General features: G+C 38.5%; 1 protein-coding gene across 2 annotated transcripts in view; it reads left to right on the forward strand.

Moving 5' to 3' along the window:
* The window catches only part of kiaa0825 (KIAA0825 ortholog), a 116,180-nt gene that overhangs the window by 26,770 nt on the left and 68,488 nt on the right, over positions 1 to 20,922 (forward strand). For both annotated transcript variants that reach the window (XM_077714338.1, XM_077714339.1), the window contains exons 8-18: positions 1,973 to 2,055; positions 2,152 to 2,403; positions 3,358 to 3,635; positions 4,153 to 4,303; positions 5,909 to 6,099; positions 7,367 to 7,573; positions 7,661 to 7,771; positions 12,298 to 12,437; positions 17,425 to 17,604; positions 20,251 to 20,466; positions 20,541 to 20,845. In XM_077714338.1, the coding sequence (XP_077570464.1) occupies positions 1,973 to 2,055; positions 2,152 to 2,403; positions 3,358 to 3,635; positions 4,153 to 4,303; positions 5,909 to 6,099; positions 7,367 to 7,573; positions 7,661 to 7,771; positions 12,298 to 12,437; positions 17,425 to 17,604; positions 20,251 to 20,466; positions 20,541 to 20,845 (2,114 nt within the window). The remainder of the gene's footprint in view (positions 1 to 1,972; positions 2,056 to 2,151; positions 2,404 to 3,357; positions 3,636 to 4,152; positions 4,304 to 5,908; positions 6,100 to 7,366; positions 7,574 to 7,660; positions 7,772 to 12,297; positions 12,438 to 17,424; positions 17,605 to 20,250; positions 20,467 to 20,540; positions 20,846 to 20,922) is intronic.

The following is a 20,922-nucleotide window of genomic DNA, read 5'->3' on the forward strand; positions in this document are numbered from 1 at the left end:
ACCTATTCTGTTTCATACTGAGAGTTTGATAATATTAACTATTTCTTCATGAGTTAACTTGAGCCCAAACATACAGACAATCAAATATAGAGACATACTGAACAAGAAGACCAGGCGGGGAACTCCCTGAATCGGTGGCCAGCCCATCATAGGGCATGAGCAGACGGACAACCATTCACTCTCTCACTCCTAAGGGCAATTTAGAGTGTCCAATTTAATTACAGGCTATATGTATAAATAAATGTACCTTAAATTAATTGAAGTCACTGGATCAATTCGCGACTTAACAGGTTTTTGGGGTTTCCATCTTCCTTTATTAAACTCTGTTGGTATGACTGAAAGACTGAGAGGTTTTCCTTTTTTATTATTGAAGAACAGTCTTCAATGGAAACAGTATACATTAACACAAAATTGCCACCTATATAACTAAGTAATCTATGGTAATTTGAGTACGAAAGTGTATTATTTTATCCACTCTCTTTCTTTTTACAAATTTAATTTAGAGGAAGGAGTTACTGGCTTAATTCATGGTAGTGGCCTGTGATCCACTGAGGGTCATTTTTCCTGTCTACTATTCCTTTATTGCATCATGGACTTTTCCCTTTATTATCTTTTTTGTTTTTTAGTTGAACTCCGCACACAGAAATATCGAGCGCTTTTCCGTGCGTGCCATAATTTCCATAAAGGTTACATTTATAAAAACAAGACTTGCAGAAAGGCTCAATTTACTGAGAGGTAAACAGCCTTTAAAGGCCAGTTATCCAAGTCATTAATTCCAGGCAATCAAATGGCTTAATTACCAGAAATTCATTAAACGGGCTTAAAGGTCAAAAAGTGATGTGCTGGCTGCTTCCTCCTTTTTCCATTCCATCCACTCATGTTCGCATAAATTGCCTCGCCTGGGGTCTCACTTTTAGCCTACTGATTAGGATACTCTGGCCTTGATGTGCATGCTTTTTAATTGCAACCCAGCCCAACATCGTGTACGCTTGTCTCCTGTCACCCCTCCACAAATACTTACACACACACACCCAGATAATATCCTCTAATAGAATGACCCCTTGTGGAGTGTGGTTTAAGCCATCTGGGTTGAATTGGCTTCTAAACCTTGAAAATTAGACTGGTAACGACATCACTATTAGCTTCTACCACCTGTTTTTGCCCCCTCCTTTGAGCTATTGACTAATACTCTTTGGTTTTCACATCTCGTTTGACTGGTGGGTCAACATTGGAGTAATGTTAGTCACTGTATATACAGTTATTGCGAGGGAATAAGTCTTGAAAGTCCAGGCAATACCTTTATCATATACAACCCAATGGAAGGAATGTTGCCCAATACATTTAAAGAACAGGAAATTTCATTTATGCAATAAATGATAAATGAGGCAGACATTTTATCAATGAAACAATGATTTATTCGCAAATCACAGGTGAATATTCCAAAGGTCCCACCTATCCCAATTATCCTAGTGCTCCTCGATATCCTATGCATGGTTTCAGATCTTTCAGGGTTTATATATGTGTGTGGTTAATTGACACCACAAAATGGCTGCACTTGTAATGTCTTTCATTTTTATATTTAACTCATTGCCTTGAAAGCATTATTTGATACCAGCTTCATCGGGTTAAAACATAATAGACATCTAGCCCCATAAGTAGGACTGAAACATCAGCTTTCACAGCCCACACCCCTTATTTAAACAAATAGAATGGCTATTGTTGTCAATGACAGGCAATGTGTTAATTTTTAATTTATTTGCAATTTGTCTACTTAAACACTGAGGACATATCTCTCACATGAAATTTATTTCTGTAAGGTGATCTCTGTTTTTTTAAGTCTTGGTTTCCCTTAACAGTGATATACATCCATCCTTATTGTACAGCCTTCATTATTCAAATGGATTGGACATTTATTACCGTCAATGGTACAGAAACTTGATTTCTAACTCTTTCACATGCTTTTCTCATGTAGGTATTTTGAAAAAGACCAAAGATGAGTCTGACATTACAGGATTAGGCAGTACATCTACAGCACAAACACCTCATACTTCAGAGGTGAGTTGTTTTTATTAACCATATAAACATTAAAATTAATGATTGCAGTCCATCAGAAGTTTTGAACAATCATTTATCTGATTTTCTGTTTTGAAGGTTCTGGAGTTTGATTGGAGGTCAGCTTTTAGCGGGCTTGCTCCACATATGGCTCACTGTGTCAAAGTGGTTCTGGATGATGTTTGCACCAAACATCTTCAGGAAGAAGAAGCTCTCCATTCTTTACCACACTACATACTCTTGCTGGAAAATATAAAAGGACAGAGGGGCACCAATGACAACAATATAAATGGCATTGAAGACAACTTTGACCACTATTTAGAGAGAGACTCCCCAGCTATGGTAGCCAAGGTACTCATAAAAACAGGCAATACTTACCCACTGTTAATTACTTATTTATAATAGTTGCATTTCCTGGAGCAGCATTTCCATGTATTCACCTCACATTCACAACCACCTCTGACTATCATGTTTATTCACGCCTCTTTTCCTTACACACCCCACACTTTAGCATTGACAGTATTTTCAGCTCTCATTGGTTACGAGTGTCAGAATTTGCCTGTTCCCAAGAACTCTACAACATATTTATGTGTAGGTCAATGCTTTAAAGATTAGAGCCTTTCAACACAAAGGTTATACATGAATGCATTTGCATTCAATAACACAGACAAACAGCCGAGACCAGCATGGTAGCATTAATACATACTGTAGATATATTTTGCTAGACAGTAACCTCGTTCAAATGAATAATAGCTGATCAATATTTAACACATTTCAGGGTTCAAACCTCAAGTCTTTTTTTTCTTCATGTAAATTATACTCAGTGTTATTTTAATTATAATATTTATCCAGACTGCAATAGTCCAATACATCCATTAAATTAGTTTCAGCCTGTAAGTACAAAGCTAGCATCATAAAACAATAACTTCAAAAAAAAAAAAACATTACTAAAACTAGGCATTTTAAGTCGAAGTATCTCTGACAGCAACATTCAGACTACTGTTAATACAGCTGTAGAATTGTTTCACCTTTACATTCTGATAAAAAATAGCATGACATCAATCATACCCCCACCAAATAAGTTTATTCATGAAAATAAATAAATAACTTGTTCGAAGTAGGAAGGTTGGTGACCTGTTGACTTTTTGATTTCTTAATTTCAGTGTTGTCCGTGGTGACTTTAAGGTTACTGTCTGCTCAATTTAAAAACAGCTACTTTTTAAAGCAACTTTGGTTCATGAGCCACTGTCAATAAATTAAATGAATATACTGTATTTCATTTTTATTTTCTTATCCTTCTCTCAGTTTTGTGTTTCAGTGGTTAATGAGCTTGATGCCTTACTACCCTTGGCTGCTGCCTGCAGGGACGGTTCTCTCCTGGATGTTCGCTCAAGCTTTGTGGAGTCATGTAGCCAGGCAGTGTTAGCTATGTTAGTCCGTATAGAGCAGAGAGCTCTAGAAGTACCATCTTCTTTACCACTGAGGGACCTGCCTGCTCTGTTGGCCACTTGTATATACATCTTTCAGCGACTGGAGCACTACCATGCACTGCTGAATGACTCTACCTCCAACTTAACCAAAGTGTAAGTAAGGGATAAATATCTCATTTAGCTAAAAAATAAAGGTAAATGATGTGTTGTTTTGTTGTCTAAATCACTCACATCCTAATAAAGTTAGAAAAAAAGATCAGGGGTGTAGAGATTTTGGGAAATCAATGAAAATGAATGACAATTGGTAATGACACCCATATTGTGTCTACATCTGTAGAGTTCAAAATATCACCTTGGGATTTCACACATACTGGTTGCCCTTCTGTCTTTTTTCCACCTCTGACCCTGTGAACCCGCCACCTACACTTGGCCTGTACTCTTTTTTTTTTTTTTTTTACCCATAAGGTACATCTCCTCTCCTCACCCATCATTCTCTCCAGTTTCCTAGCTTTCTGCATCCATCTTAAACTCTCACCTTATTCTAGAAAGTTTTAAGGCAAGCAGATTCAAAGGCGACAATATTTCAACTTGATTTTTTACAATGAATCACATATCTTTTCACAATAGATCCTGTGAAGCAGTTTAAAGAAGTGATTTACCCTCTTTTTAGGCACCTTAGTCTGCTACCTGTACAGAAGTACCAGCAAACCGTTGAAGCCTTGAAAGAACAACTTATCAGCTATTGTATCCAGGTTTGCTACACCTGTGTGCTTCAAGATGCAGAGAGCCACCACTGGGCTGACCTTAAACCCTTTTATGAGGTAAACAATAAGAAAATACTTGAAAAATGATTTCGATGAGCTTCATGGGTTGATGTTTTCGTACCACAGTGGGGAAAATAAGTCATCAGACCTTGAAGTCTCATGCAAACTAACCCCTAACCAATTTTGTATGAGATCCGATGTACATTTTAAAAATAAAATTTAATTTGCAAAAACATTTGCAAAGGATAGGATCCAAGGCGTTTGATTTCTCTGCCTAGTTCGGTTTAGAGAAGCAAGATAACATGGGTTGCATTCTCACAAGCAAACATTGCTCACAATCGCTCAATAATACAAATGACTTTACTTTAACAATGGAAGTATACAATCTCAAAGTTTGAGTAGCTACATAATATGCTACTCAAACTTGATAAATACATTAATCAAAAAAACATTACCTAACTTGATAAAAATGTGGAATATATCTGATTAAAATTTTAAGTAGCATAATGTTTTTTACAACATATAGACATTTGGATTATAGCGAAACTCCCGACTCAAAAATTGTCAGTGTGGAAGCTTCTGTTTTTGATGTTAAAAGTGCACTCTCATGTACATTGCCATGTGACTCCGATTCTGTTGCATATTAGGAAACCCTCTTGAGCTTTCCTGCACCTTCTTTTCATTTTGCCGTTCATTCCCGCGTCCTCTTTCGGAGTTCAGATTCTACTATGAACTTCCTGAGAACATCTGTGGGTTCCATGCAACCCCAGGGGCCCCAGGGGATTCAGCTGTCTGAAGTCTGCAGTCTATAGAGGGACTGTCTGGAAAATAGCAAAAAAAGGCCCATGTGACTCTCTTACCTTCATGCCCTTAAACCAATGCAAACCTCCCGTCTTTCCTTCTATGCGCTGATTTTGCTTTGTTCCCACCTGCTTTTGTGGGTCAACAGTGTCGAGCAGGCCTGCTGTGTGCAGGTGTGAGCTTTTATTCATGCACGCCTGTGTGCATGTGTGCTCACGGAGAGCCACGTCTTACAATGTATGATGCTTTTGATGTGCGTATTTCTCAAGTGAGCAGATAAATGCATCAAATTTCTCTCTCCGTGCCTTGGCAACATTTTCCAATATGCTTTAAACACTCTTTCCATTGTCCGAGACAAAGTTATTGACATGGAAATGAATGATTGGCCGGCAAGTTTTTCATTTGGTAGATTAAAAGCATATGTGTTATGGAGGAAGAAAAGATAAATGAAACCAGAATGTGAGATTTCATAAGAGAAGGGTTTTTCAACTTGTAAATCACAGGTGCCAGATCTGGCCCGCAATGTCATTCTGTGTCTCCAACGTACGTAACTCATATGAAGTGACAGCAATTTTCTTAAATTCATTTTAAAACACATTCATGTAAATAATGGACCACAAAAAACTGGAGAATATTTACTGTTAATTTAAAATGAAAATTAACTAAACATTTTATTTGTTAAAATAAAATAGTGTGCACTTTTTTCTGCATGTAGGTGCCATCACCACTAAGATATCTTCTTCTCTCTCTATATTCTCATCCTTTCCCACATGTTCGTGTCTGTTTTCATCGCATTTTTAATGCCATGCTTCACTTTCAATGCCCATATCACTATATATAATCATTCTTTTTCTCAAACAGGGTGAACGCAGTTCTTTCTCGGTGCAGATGTGGTTCTACTTCCTATGTGGTCTTCGCAGTGACCTGTGGGATGTTCTCCCGCCACAGTTGGCCAAAGAGTTGCTGGGGCAGGTGTTGTCAGAGACTTTGCAGGTGTTAGTTCAACGATACGCCAGGGTCCAGCCCTCGTATAAAAGACACATGCAGATAAGGTATTAACTATCTTAGAGGGTAAGTGACTAATTTGGGTAATTAAAAACTATTTTTAAAAAAATAAACCCCTCTGATCCGTCATAGAGATCTGGTGCCCACATATTTGGCCCTCAAATTTGAACAAAAAAAAATTGAAATGGTTATGGCTCCCAGGGACACTTAAGTTGTATTATTTTAAAAAAATGTTATAGTATCATCTTTTAGCCATTGACAACATTACACATTTACTAGCAGGGCTGGTAGCAATGGGCGGCCCAGTGCAGCAAGTGTTTAGCGCATAGGCCTCACAGCTCTGGGGTCCGGGGTAAAATCCAGGTCATGTCCTACCTGTGGAGAGTTTGCATGTGCTCCCTGCGTGGGTTTTCTCCGGCTACTCCGGTTTCCTCCCACATACCAAAAACATGCATGGCAGGCTGATTGGACACTTTAAATTGCCCCTAAGTACGGGTGTGATTGTGTGTGATTGTCCGTCTCCTTGTGCCCTGCGATCGGCTGGCCACTGATTCAGGGTGTCCCCTGCCCCTGGCCGCTGAGATAGGCTCCAGCGGTTAAGAAAATGAGATAAGATGAAGCTAACAGTAACTATTCACTGTCAGCATCTCCCAGTCAACTTGGATTGGACAACTAATTTGAATTCTTTAAAAAAGCTTTAAAGTATATTGTTGTAATAAGTGATATCTGTGGACAGACTTCCCCTGGTTTTGTGCTATAGAGGTTTGGGTTTTTTAAATGGTGGTGAGAGCAGGCCATTTGGGCATGCTTTGACAAGAGCCTAATGTTCCAATGTCTATTTGACAGCCATGGGAAAGGGAATGATATGCTTACACAAATTGCAAGGCTTAAGCTGTCAAAGAATGATACCTGAAACCAAAAAAAATGTACATAGTGACTTTTTAGACACTGTGTATTTTAAGACATACTCCTTTGTAAGCATATCTGTTGGCTGTTTGTGTCCAAAAACACTCTTATTTTCCACATACATTTTCATCCAAAATGGAAGGGCCACATCAGTGTCTTCATGTGAGCGGATACACTGGACGTAAACTGAAAGAATCCAGAGAGCTTCACATTCCAAGGCATAAAAATGCAGACATTGAATGAAGCTCTATAGTCTCTTCCAAAATGCAAAGTTCCTTCTTACTCTATTTCATAACACTATAAATCAAACAAAAAATGTCTCATTTATTTTGTAACTTTTTCAAATTTTCTTTTATTCGGTTTTTATACATTGATCATATTTTACCATTTCCTTTCCATCTGTACAAGATACGACATCACAGCCGTGCTGCTGTTTGTGGAACATCTGATGTGGAGTGTGTGCGATAGTCCCGAAGCCTTAATCCGGGGCGACCTGTCTTCGAGAATCACCATAATTGCGGGCGGTGCTGATTGGCCCTACCAAATTCATGGCTTATGTGAACAACTTCTGTCAGTCCTTGTCATTGCCACAACACCGATTCCTTTATTACATAGGTGAGTGTGTTGCAAATTGTTACATTTTGATGTGGCATTGCTCAAAATTATGTGCCAAATGTTATCCAGTATCCAATATCTTTCCAGGATTTTTATAGATGGCCATGCACATGAGACCACACCAGAGCAGTTGGAAGGGCCTGTGATCCACTGGCTATATGCTCTAAAACCAGAGGTTTTTACAGAACAAGCCATACAGTATGTATTGAATGTAACACACACGTCTAACGTGTCAAAAAACATAGACACACACACGCATACATTTCAGCAGTGAGTACATATTCATATAAGTACATTTCTTATTACATCTAGTTGAATACTCTTGTAAAATTGTATGTTCGCCACAGGTAATCGACTAAATTATTCTCACGTAAGACAACTTTTCGATAGTTTATTAGTCTTATAGAGAGACAGTTGGATGCTTAAAATAGCCCTTACATTTTCAGCCATTTAATAGATATACTCCTTTATTAATTAGTATTTTAAATTAATCAAACAAAAAAACAAATGTTCTATTTTCTATTCATTACATTGATCGACAACAACAATAATAGTTCACGTGCTGTATCCACATCTGGCCTTTTCTTTTGGTTTCTTCAGGATTTATATTTTTCTGTGTAATTTAAAATGATTCGGAAGCAATATTTTCCTAAAATATAGCAAACACCTTCCAAAAAGCAATAATACAAATACAGAAATATATGTTATGCTTGGGTTTTCTCTGGGCGAAACGTTATGCTATGTTTTATACAAATGTATTTGCAGTAGGACAACGGTAGGGACAATGTGATGTGCTCAACTGCAAACCTACTAAAGTGTTCCAATATGTGTTACTCAGTCAACTGAGGCAAGCTGCTGTTGACAACAAAAATATTTAAAAATGTCTATTGCTTGAAAACTAAAGCATACTGTAAAAAAATAATGCCAGAATATCAGTCTACTACACCATGTGTATAGAATGAAATAATAATACAACTTCTGCTTTTTCTTTAGAAAACAATGATACAGTTACACAGTTTCAAAATATTTACAGTCCAACCTATCTCACTGCATAGTTTTTGGTTTTGGTTTCAATGCATATTTACAGATAAAATGTTCATCCCAGAGACGTCAGGAAATGGTAACTAGTCATTTTCTTATGACTGAGTTGGTCAAATTATCAAAAAATAATCAGTGATTAATCGACTCTCAGAACATTGTAGAAGCTATTGTAAAAAAGACACTGATTTAGTTCATGTTAATGCTTTAGAAGAGCATAAACTCTGCTTCATATGTGCCTGTGTGATTACACGTACATGCACGCATGTCTACTTATGTGACCTCCAATATGTAGTCAATCACTCACCCCATCACCCTTGACTCCCCCCTCCTTCTCTGTAATCTTTCTCCCAGCCAGAGTTGATGTGGCTGCGTGCTGATGGCACACAAATCAAACTAACCCCCACTCTTGTGTTTCAATGTACTGGCGAGTGGGAATTAGTTTATTTTTATGACCTCTTTATTTCTTTGCATATGCCCCCTTGCCTTGTGTGCAATGGTGCATTTGGGGGAGGATGGGGATCGGGGGATAGTCAAGTTTCTCCTTAGCTCCTAAAATAAAAACACATTGTACTGTTTATTCAATTAAATGGCAGATAGTGTATAAAAAAGCTTGTAGAATATAAAGTAAAAGTACAGTACACCCTGTATCAGGATATGATTTCAACTTGATTCATGAACAAACCCTTATATAGTTACTGGTTTTCATGGATCTTGATGGTTTTTCACTGTACTTGATAGCCATAGTCATTCAGGCCATATGAACTGAGAAGGCTGGCAGTGATCGGATGGGGTGATCTCTTACTTAAAATGAATTTTATTTTTTATTTATATATATTTATTTTATTGTCAGGATAGGCAAATAAAAACTAAAATTTGCAGTAAATTGTATTTTTATATAATGCATTCTTGTTTACAGAAGAAACACTTTGACACCATGAATTGGTTGCCAGCCAATTGCAGGTCATAAGGACAACCATTCACGCTCACAGTCATACCTGGGGGGAAATGAGTGTGGTCAACCACCCTACCATGCATGTATTTGGGATGTGGAAACCCGAGTTGGAGAAAACAAACTCGACAGAGCAAGGTCGGAATCCACAGGGGATTGAATCATTGATCTTAGAACTGTGAGGCGGGATAACCAGTCTTCTGTCATGAATAGATAAATAAACAGACAGACTGATAAACAAATAAATCAATTAAAAATACATATGTGAAAAATGTAATTAATTAAGGCAATATATACTGTTCCCCCAGAAAAATATTCATAATTAATTAACCCATTTTAATTAAAAATCTAAATCAAATACAGATGCATTAATATACATTTGAAAGAATAAAACATATTTATTTAATGTAAATGTATATAATGAGTACATTTACAAAATCTCAATACATTTTCTTTGTGTTTCCCTCCTTGTTTAATTAAAATTAATAAAAGAGAATGAAATATTTCCGATGAAGTGGGTAAAAAAAGAGGATTCAAGGTAACCAGTATCTAATCCATTCATGCACTAACAAAAAAATGAGGTGATAGTTCATCATCATCATTGTTGTCAATTGGTCAAATGATCTTGGTGTCTCTAGTTGGCAGATAAAGTGGCCTTCCGAAGGAACCTATATCTCTATGTGGACCACAACCAAGGCTTTGTAGGTTAAAAATACATTGATATTTAGGTTTATCCTGCAACCCTAGTGAGGATAAGCCTTTCGGAAAATGAATTATTGATGTTTTGGTCATTTTAAGATTGGCATACAGTTCTCATGCCTCTTCCTTTCTTTTGGATGCATGTATGTATGTATGTATGTATGTATGTATGTGTGTGTGTGTGTGTGTGTGTGTGTGTGTGTGTGTGTGTGTGTGTGTGTGTGTGTGTGTGTGTGTGTGTGTGTGTGTGTGTGTGTGTGTGTGTGTGTGTGTGTGTGTGTGTGTGTGTGTGTGTGTGTGTGTGTGTGTGTGTGTGTGTGTGTGTGTGTGTGTGTGTGTGTGTGTGTGTGTGTGTGTGTGTGTGTGTGTGTGTGTGTGTGTGTGTGTGTGTGTGTGTGTGTGTGTGTGTGTGTGTGTGTGTGTGTGTGTGTGTGTGTGTGTGTGTGTGTGTGTGTGTGTGTGTGTGTGTGTGTGTGTGTGTGTGTGTGTGTGTGTGTGTGTGTGTGTGTGTGTGTGTGTGTGTGTGTGTGTGTGTGTGTGTGTGTGTGTGTGTGTGTGTGTGTGTGTGTGTGTGTGTGTGTGTGTGTGTGTGTGTGTGTGTGTGTGTGTGTGTGTGTGTGTGTGTGTGTGTGTGTGTGTGTGTGTGTGTGTGTGTGTGTGTGTGTGTGTGTGTGTGTGTGTGTGTGTGTGTGTGTGTGTGTGTGTGTGTGTGTGTGTAAGTGTGTGTGTGTGTGTGTGTGTGTGTGTATGTATGTGTGTATGTATGTATGTATGTATGTATGTATGTATGTATGTATGTATGTATGTATGTATGTATGTATGTGTGTATGTATGTATGTATGTATGTAGCTGGTAGAGAACTACACCAAAGCTGCCTAGATTTATCAGTGCAGTTAAAAGAGGATTTCTTCTGGATTTGCAGCCGTTCGGACATCATAAATTGTTCTGTCAGATGGAGCCATGGTTTGCCTCAGTCAAGCAGCGGGGTGCACCCCGCCGAAGCATTTCTGCTCAAATAGAATGGTTAATTTTTGTGTGGACGTCCCCTGTGAAGCCTCCTTGCGCCTAAAAAACACTGTCCCTGCCTTCCATTAGATTTTATTGAGATGTATAAAGTAACATGCAGATGCACACACTCAGGCATCAGTGTGCCCTCGTGCACACATCTGACCGCAAGCATACACACTGAATGGTGTACATGTGTACGTTTGCACACACCAAGGATACGGCTCATTACCCACAGCTGGCCGCAGCCTCTTGGTTATACAAAAGATGTAGGAGGGGGGTAGTGCTGTATATTCATGTATTTGGCTGTCTCCCAAATGTTAATTTGCTTTTAGCTAGCCACGATTAGAGCTAATTCCTTCCTGGTGCACATTATATAAATACCGCCGAGAGTGGAGACATTTGTGGACTTGGCTGAGGGACATGTTTACATGCAGTCAATGTTCACGTCATAGGGACAAATATAACTGAGTATTGATGACTTGCATATATGTTTTTAAGCATTACAACGGTGAATTTCTGAGATGCTGGACACTTATAATATTTAGACGTGACACCGTGTTTGACGGCAGCCTATTTGTGACATCATTTTTACCCACGCACATTTTTTTTTGAAAACACATTTGCACACTGATAAATTTTAGCACATGTGCATGTGACAATAGGTCTGCTCCAATTAGATTGGCTAAAATTAACAACATTAATAAAATGTCTGCCCAGTCATGTAATAGAAATACTGTTTTTTGGGTGTTTTTCTTCACCATATCATTATATCAGAAAAAATGCAATTCTGTGCCTTGTTTTTCAGAAACTTTACATTTTCCATTTTTACATTTCTGCTATTGATTTTATTTTGAGAGTAATTGGCATTAGGTATTATATATTCTAGTATTTAGTTTCTTTCATTCTACTATTCACCTCATGTTTGATTTCTATGTCTCTTCCGCAATTTTGATGCAATCTCCTTTTTTGATGCATCTCACCTGACACTGCAGAACTGTCAACTTTTTTTCCATGTCTCTGCTTTCAGAAATGGCCTTATGGGCCAGGAGGCCTCAGCATGTCAGCTCAGGCTGTTGACCTCTGACCCAGGAAGCAATCCCAGGTTGCTACTGCGCATGCTGCTTCATAGGGACTGTCACCTGCCACGTATGCTCCTTGAAAACTCTTGTAAGTCATGTATAGTCTTATATAAAAATCCACTCATCATTGATGGCGTTAGACGTCCAAACTATTTCAACTTGGAGGGCTGACAGTGATTATTTGCTGCCAGCCATTCCTAGTCAAAATAGATTAATCTAGCATGCTGTCAATGTCGGTGAAACATAATCATTTAAAGCCAGTTTTGCATGGTAGACGTGCTCCCTCACATTTTATTATGTCACCATTATTACCATCTTTGCCATCATCCTCATCATCATCATCATCTTCACCTTGGTCATCAGCATCACTAAATCAATAGAGTGTAGTAATAAACACTCAACAGACTGAGGCAGAGCACATATGCTGACCTTTAAAGATTTTGCATTTCTCCTCTCCTCCGTACTGGCAACAGTCTAACCTTTAAAGACTGTTGTGCAATCGTGCATTAATTCACATTATGGTGACCTCATTAATAACAACGCTCACAGTGCCATTTTCTTAGCCGACCTGAAATTCTGGCTCCGAATCACTAGGATGCCTCAGCTCCGAGTCATAGATTAAGAAGGGAAGCACTGACTCTTGCGTGTTAGTGCAGTGATGGCCTAATTAAGCGAGAAGTCATAAGACAGAGGTTTGAATGAAGGCCCACTCTCGTACATGCTTTATGTGGGTACAAATAGAGGACAATTGAAAGAAAAAACGCAACATAGGGTGTCCTGTTGAAGTGTTAGGTCACCACACGATGACATGTTCTTTTATCGTCTGCCTTGACCTGGTATTATTAAAGGAAAAAAAAGTGAATAGTTGGCTTTCAGGTTGCATGTTCTTTCCAGGCTTAGGTTGATTTTCCTCCCACACCCCAAAAACATGCAGGCGAGGCTGATTTAACACTTTAAATTGCTTCTAGGTAAAAGCATGAGCATGAATGATAGTCAATCACCAAGTGCCCTGCAATTGGCCACTTCAGGATGTCCCCCACCTGGAGCCCGCAGGCAGTTCCGATAGGGTCCCACATCCTCCACGACCCTTGTGAGGATAAGCGGTTTGAAAAATGAATGAATGGATGAAAAAGTTTAACTCTGTAACTTACAATTTTGAGGTAAATTTTTATTTGATACCATTGCTTTTTCATGCCCTGGCCGCTCAACCCGGAGATGGACAACCATTTATCTTCACAATCGTAACTCGGGCGATTTCAATTTTTCAACAAGCCAGCCTGTATGATTTTGGGTTTTGTAAGGAAACCAAAGTACCCAGAGCAAACCCACACACACCCTGGGTAAACATGCAAACTCCAAACCGTGAGGACTGGCCTGGGATCAAACCCTTGAACTGTGAAGCCGACTCGCTAACCACTCTGCCGCCAGGCCTGCCCAAATTATATAGTTCACAAGATATTTTTAATTAATTATTCATGTTATAAACTTTTTAAAACATGTATGGGGTGTTGACATAAGAGTAACTTCCACTGCAACTAAACAAAAATGGAATGACAGTGGGGGTAATTTTTTGCGCCATAATCAGAGAAACTGGTCCTTTCTCAATCCTGTTTTCATGGACCGTCACGGTCACATCACTAAAACACTTTCTCCTTGAGGACCAATTACCAGACAGGCAGAGAACAAGATAGTAGCATAACCCACATAATAGACTAATTATAGGTCAGCTTGGTTCACTACTTAAAGCATGTTAGATGTGTGATTGTGCAAAAGAGAGAAAACATGAATGACATCAGAGAGGAAATCATTTCTCATTTGGATTTTATGTGATGTTGCTTCAAACTGAATATACATAATATACACTGGAACTCAAATTTAGCATGTTTTTACCCTAAAGAAAGGATCTTGTTCTCTGCCATTGGCTGTGATAGAAGTCACATCAAATTTGTCTTGGAGGGGCTGGGAGTGATGAATGGCAGTTAAGGACTCAATTTATACTGAGCAATCTAGAATCTAAAACAAACATCCCAAACTATTTTTTGTCACGGGCCACTCATTCTATACTGCATTCTGCATTTGTATTTATTTTATTTATATTTGTAATTAAAAGCAAACAAAAAATATGAAAATACTAAAGATTCATTTTTTTGTCTTAGCCTCATGTCTGACACCTAAGTAATATCAAACTAATTAAAAAAAAAAACACTAAGTACATTACTCCGTCTTCTAACTACATTGGTTTGGGTTTTTTGTGAAATCCTACTAAATTATCATGAGACTTTTGACTGCAGTGTTTGACACACTATTCAAATATCTGTCATCTCTGACAGACCACTGGATATCAGGCACCTCTGGAGCGATGAGCCTCTTCTCAGCCACCCCTGTCAATTTAACATGCACAATATCTGTGAGGCATATAGACATCTATAGGAGTCTTACACGCACACCTCTGTCAGCCCCATGCTTAGACAGCTGCCCCCACAAGGACACCCTGTCAAAACCTCTTCCCTTTCACTTCCCATCTCCACATCCCGCAGGCAGGGAGTTTTGAAATATATATATTTTTTTAAACACTCACAACCATCGAACACAGATGTGAGCTTTTTCCTCCTTTTCTTGTAATTCACAATGCTGTTTGTTCGCCCCTTCTGTTAACACGTGTCAGAATAAGCCTTGACATTCTCCAATATATTTTTTTCCTACCGACGAGAAAAAATGATATCTGAACGCTATTTTCTTAGAGACATAAGATGAGTTTTTTGTTATTTTTTAAGCATTTCTTCTTTGAAAAGTCATTTTTGTCTCTGTAAAATCGTTAAATGGGTGGTTCCAATTATTTGGGATCAACATGTGACCTATAGAGTAAAATGGGAAAATAGTTAAATAGGTTGGTAGCTCTTCGATCATCAAATAGTGTTGTGTCTTGACCTTGTACCTACAACGCCATGTACTCGTTTTCTGTTCTGGGGGATGTTAAGATAAACTGAGACAACATACATAAAATACTATATCAGCAGATGCTTTATTGCAAGAAGCACACCATTCGACATCTGACTCCAGTATGTACTATATATATTTTTGCAGGAGGCAAAAGTGTGCGTTTCAACTTAGAAGGAACTTCCAAATATGAAGTTGTTTTCTATGGCTAGCTAGTCTTTACAATTAGACTTATCATGCAGGGGCTTGAGAATAATGGTAGAATCATTCTCATGGTACCAGGCCCCCAGGGCAGAGCTACACTCCTTATCTCAAATCCTAGACAACCAGAGCTAACAAGAAATAATTATGATTCCTGAGATTTAATGTGGAATTTGCAGAACAAAGGGGCACGTATTGAAAACCAAATACAAGGATTAAGTATAGAAAGTAAAATATGTGTCATGGAATTATGTTTATGAATTTACCTCTACAAAATATACAAAGTGAACTGAAAGTTAGTCATAACATTTATGTGCTGGTTGTAAGGGACTTTATGTGGAGTTCCTTTTATATTATTTCATTTTTGCATTTCAAACTGATTAAAAAATACAGCTATTCTTTTGTCAACAAATCTGTAAAGTGATGATTGCCTGGTAAGTTCTTGTCATAGCTTTCCTTATTTCACTTTAAGGACGGAAAATTGTAAAGTCATAGAAACCTCACTGGATTCTTTGCATGAATTTCAATTGAAATTTGAAATTTACAGTTTTCCTATACATCAGTAACCTTAAATTAAAAAAAAGTAATTACTGAAACCATTTAAATATGTACATACACAAGGACAAAATTCGACTCAATCATACTCTGTGAACACGACAAATATTTCATTTCTATGTCATTGATTTACGATGTGTTGTCAGACGTGGTTAAAAGTCATTTTCAGATTATAATTTCCTTTCCCTTTCAGGCATAAAATTGCAGTATATAAAAGGATGAACTACCATCATTATTTTCTTATTCTATTCATTTCAGATTCTTTAAATTTATCAACGGAAACAATACAATGACAGAATTGATAATTAAAAGTAATACACACCTGAGTCTTTTTTTTAATAAACTGCAAATTATGGGATCAAGGAGTATTCTTTTTTTTTTTTTTCCCCAAAAAATGGGGTGTCGGCAGAGTAGAGCGGATGGGTTGCTGCATGCATAGGGGTAACTCAACAACCCAGTTTCTACCACAACAGTTAATCTCAAAGATAGTAAAGGACAAAGTAAAACTTTTACTATGTGAAAATAAAAATAACAACACAACATGGTTATTTTTAAATGTTTAATCATCTATGCTGAATTTTCTTTCTCCAAAATTTGTGATTCTGATATAAATTATGTGTATAATTTTTACAAGACGGTATTATTTTGCCTGACCCTACTTGATTTGGATTTCTGTTGGACCGGTATAGTACTGTTCCTTGCGCGATGGGTTTTTCCAGGATTGATACTGATTATTAGTAGTTAGAGTAGGCTGATAATCAATTATTGGAGCCAATATTTATTTAGACTAAAGTTGCTCTCAACTTTATTAAATCACAATAGTGTATAGAAATATTGATAATATAGAAAATAGCCGGCAGAAAAACAAAACCTAAATACAAAAAAAATAATGGAAATACGTACAAAAGCTCATCCTTCCAAGTTTCATATACTAATGGAAGTAAAAAAAATGTTGCTACATGCAGGCATATCTTTATCTGACCTCAGATTGTTATGTTCATCTTGTTTTTTCCAAATTGCATTTTCCTCCTTAATACTATACAGTATAATATTGCAGTGGTTATTTTGCCTGTGGATAACTTGCTATTAATTCACACTCGGTAATGGTGTCATTGTGAGTCTGAATGGTTATCCGTCACTATTTGTCTCCTGCGATTGCCTTGCAACCAGTCTAGGGTGTTGCCCGCTATTCACCTGAGGTCAGCATGTATGGGCTCTAAGACCTCATGACTCTGAGAAGGAGAAGCAGTGTTGAAAATGAATAATAAACACATTCTTGTGAAACTTGTGTTGTAACTTGATTTCCTTGTAATTGAAATGACTTTTTTTAGCGTTTCTGTTTACCCTCCCAATCTTATCCCCTTTCATTTTTATTGTTTCAGATTTTTGCCATGAAAACCATGTCAACACATCTGCACTACATCGTAAGGCAGGAGATGCCTTCATCGTTGCACTTTTCAACATTTTTGCCTGCCTGAATGACATCCCTGATGCCTTAACTCGGCTCCTTGAGCCATACTTGGAGAGTGTGCATGTATGGGAACACCTCTACACATTGGCAGGTAAAGCAGCTGCAAGCCAATTGATTCGAATGGATGGCATTATCTCAGAAGGTCTTGTCTTTATTATCCCAATGTGACAAATTCTACATCTCAGTTCTAAAGGCTAATGCTCTCCATAAAAGCTACTTTTATATGTGCCCTGTAAAAGATGACTCTGACAAACTTGACCATATCCTTAAACAGGAATGTCAAAATGATTTTAGTTATGAGCTACCTAGTAGTTCTGGTTTTCTTCGGAAGAACATTGTTTGCCAACTGGGGCTGCCACGGTGGATCAACTAATTATTAACAAAGGAATTGACAAATAGTTTGCTAGTTGATGAAGTAGAGACATTGTTGACCTTAATGTTGACATTAGTGTCCTGCTCGGTTTTCTGGTCCGGAAAACACCATTCTCAAGGCTTTCAGAATGGGAAACAACTTGTGTTTGCAAAAGCAAGTTTATCACTTTGCTTATGTTCTAATATTTCTGAGAGTTTGTCCTTCCACGGCTCCATTTTCAATGGTTCTAAATATGCAGCGGGGAATTAGAGTGTCCAATCAGCCTACCATGCATGTCTTTGGAATGTGGGAGGAAACCGGAGTACCCTGAGAAAACCCACGCAGGCCCGGGGAGAACATGCAAACTCCATACAGATGGATTAAAATGTGAGATTGATCACATTTCGCTACCATTGATGGTAATAGACAACCAATTCATTTTGACTGGAAGGGCGACGGTCGATTATTTGGTGCTAACTGCTCCTTGTTGAAATGGATCAGACGTCTATCGCCGTCAAAGGAAACCAATGATATAAATTCACATTGGCAGATTTGTCTATTGCCACAGTCATGTTACAGGTCAGTCACATAGTTCTTACTTATATCACTCACTGTAGCTGCAAGTGGTTTCCAATCAATACGCGAGTCGATCCGAGAGGCAGCTTTGCAAAATGTGAAAATCAAGTGACTTTGAAAAATAGACCTAGGTCTCACCTGCCTTGGAGCGGTGCCTCGTCAAACAGCTATATCATTTTGTGTTCCGCTCCAGTCTTTTTCTGTAGGTCTGAGGTCGCACATTTGTTAGACGTCCCATAAGATTTCACAGCACTTCCAATACTGCCGGCATACTTTATCTGTCCCATAGCCTTTGCTTCTATGGCGGCTGCTATGGGAAATTTATGGCTGCCATACAACTTCACGCGCACAGTAGGTTCGCGGCTATCAATATGAGCCGGATATGAAAGGGCAGAGCATTGGAAGACGTACTGTACGGCACCTTGAGAGGGTACTAGGACTTTCACTGTCGGGACACTGAAATTGATTGAAAACATCTGAATGTGAGCGGTTATTACTTGCTTTATTGCAGACGGTTTAGCTGAATATATCAGCAATCTAATCCCTACATTTGGCATTTATGTCCAAAGTAAAGTTGTGATATAATAAGGAAGTGGACTCTCCCAATGGACTCACAATACTTGTCATAATGCCAATGCTGTGTGAAACCATGTGGGAAGTAAGCCCTGAGGTCAAATTTTTTCGATGTTAAATTTCAAGAGAGTAAATGCATGTATATAGTACATGCATATGGATGTATATAGTACTTTTTTTTGCAATCATAATTTCAACAAATCTTTAGTGTAACCCTTCAATCCAGCTTCGTAGGAAGTCATTTTTCAAATCAGTTCAAAATGAAATTATAGTCAAATTTGGTCTACTTGTAATTAAGACGCACTTTTTGTTTAATGGTGAGGTCCCTGAAGGCTGTATCTGTTTCCATTGGATTTTTTTGCAAAATTAAAGCTATTCATACTTAAAACATTCCAACAAATTCTAATTGTGATTCATGTGTTTCTATTCAAGGCTATTTTCCCTTGTTGGTTTGTTGTCATTACAACTGTCTCCCGTAGAATGGTACAGGGTGAGATTGCAGCAGTCCTGCTTTTGGTCTCAATAGTAGACTGTTTGAGAAAACTCTTCATCCTGCCTTGGCTATGCGGACTTGGAAGGTCCCGACGGTAGGCAGTGTATCGGCGGTGGGACAGGCGTAAGGATTTGGGGCTCTATGGCCTCCTCCTGTTGGACTGGTGGAGCTTCTAATCCCTGGGCCTAGTGTCGAGGGTGTTGGTTGTTACCTCCTCCCAGGATCTCCTCCTTTTGAGCCAGAGGGGCCTTCTCTACCTAAAGGATTGGTCACAACCAGCCATGGTTAGGTGATTCACTACCGGTTGAACTACTAAAGAGTTTTTAGTAAACACAAAGATAGTATTTATGATTAACAACCCAACTGTCAGTAGCACAATCTTAAAATTTATTCAACAATGTGAAGTATTCAGATTCAGAAAAAAAATTGAATCAGTGTCTAAATCATAAGAATATACAGATAAACCGCAGGAGACAAAGCCTGTAAAGCCATGCAGTGGCTTACAAAGCTAAATTTATGGTAGCTAACATAAAGCAAAATCCAGCTAACGTGCCATATTGCCTGTTCGCTTGGCTCAACAATGACTGCAATTGACGATAAGTGTCAAATCCATAGGCATTGAGAGAAGCTGTCAAACATCGGAACCTTTTTTTAGCAGTAAATGGCACTAAATCGCTGCCACCCCTTCTATTACAAATGGTAGCCTAAGAGTTAAATAAACCTAAATGTCTTGCTTTCCCCAGAAACAACAGAGGAAGTGCCCATTGTGGTGGAGCTTATTCGAGTACTTGTCACCAAGTCGACTAACACCATCGTGACACACCTGGTTACTATGGTAACTGACTGGCAAGCCTCAGAAGGAACAAGATGTGTTCCAGAAAGTATCCTGACTAAAGTGCCCAAAAGCTGGAACTACACCCCAGTGGAAGCTGAAGCAAGCTCGACTGCTTCTTATAACAGTAAGCAGCAAATGATACCACTGGTTTTCAAGTGATTACTAATTAAATATCACATGTATACATTCCCCCCACAGCTGTGATATCACTCGCTATTCAAGCAGTGTCCTTCATTTTCACTCATCTGCCGCTGGCTGTAGCGTCCTTGCCCCTTTCCACCCGTTATCTTTTCCAAGTGGCTGAGAAGCACCTTTCACAGCACGACCGACAACTGCGCTCCATGGGCTTGTTGCTCTGGTCCCTCTTCAATTGCCTTATCCACAGTCTCAGGCACCCGTGCGCACTTGAAGAAATCAGTGGGCTGGCCTTGAACTGTCAGGCCAAGGACCGCCTGGTCCTGTTGGCTGAATGTCTACAGGCTTCAATTGGGATTAAACAGAAGGTAAAGGTGTGAATAATAGATTTATAATGAGATTCTTCTTCACAGAAGTGGGTAATATATCATTGCTTTATACTTAA

This window comes from Stigmatopora nigra, chromosome 4 (assembly GCF_051989575.1).
Source record: "Stigmatopora nigra isolate UIUO_SnigA chromosome 4, RoL_Snig_1.1, whole genome shotgun sequence".
Lineage (NCBI taxonomy): Eukaryota > Metazoa > Chordata > Actinopteri > Syngnathiformes > Syngnathidae > Stigmatopora > Stigmatopora nigra.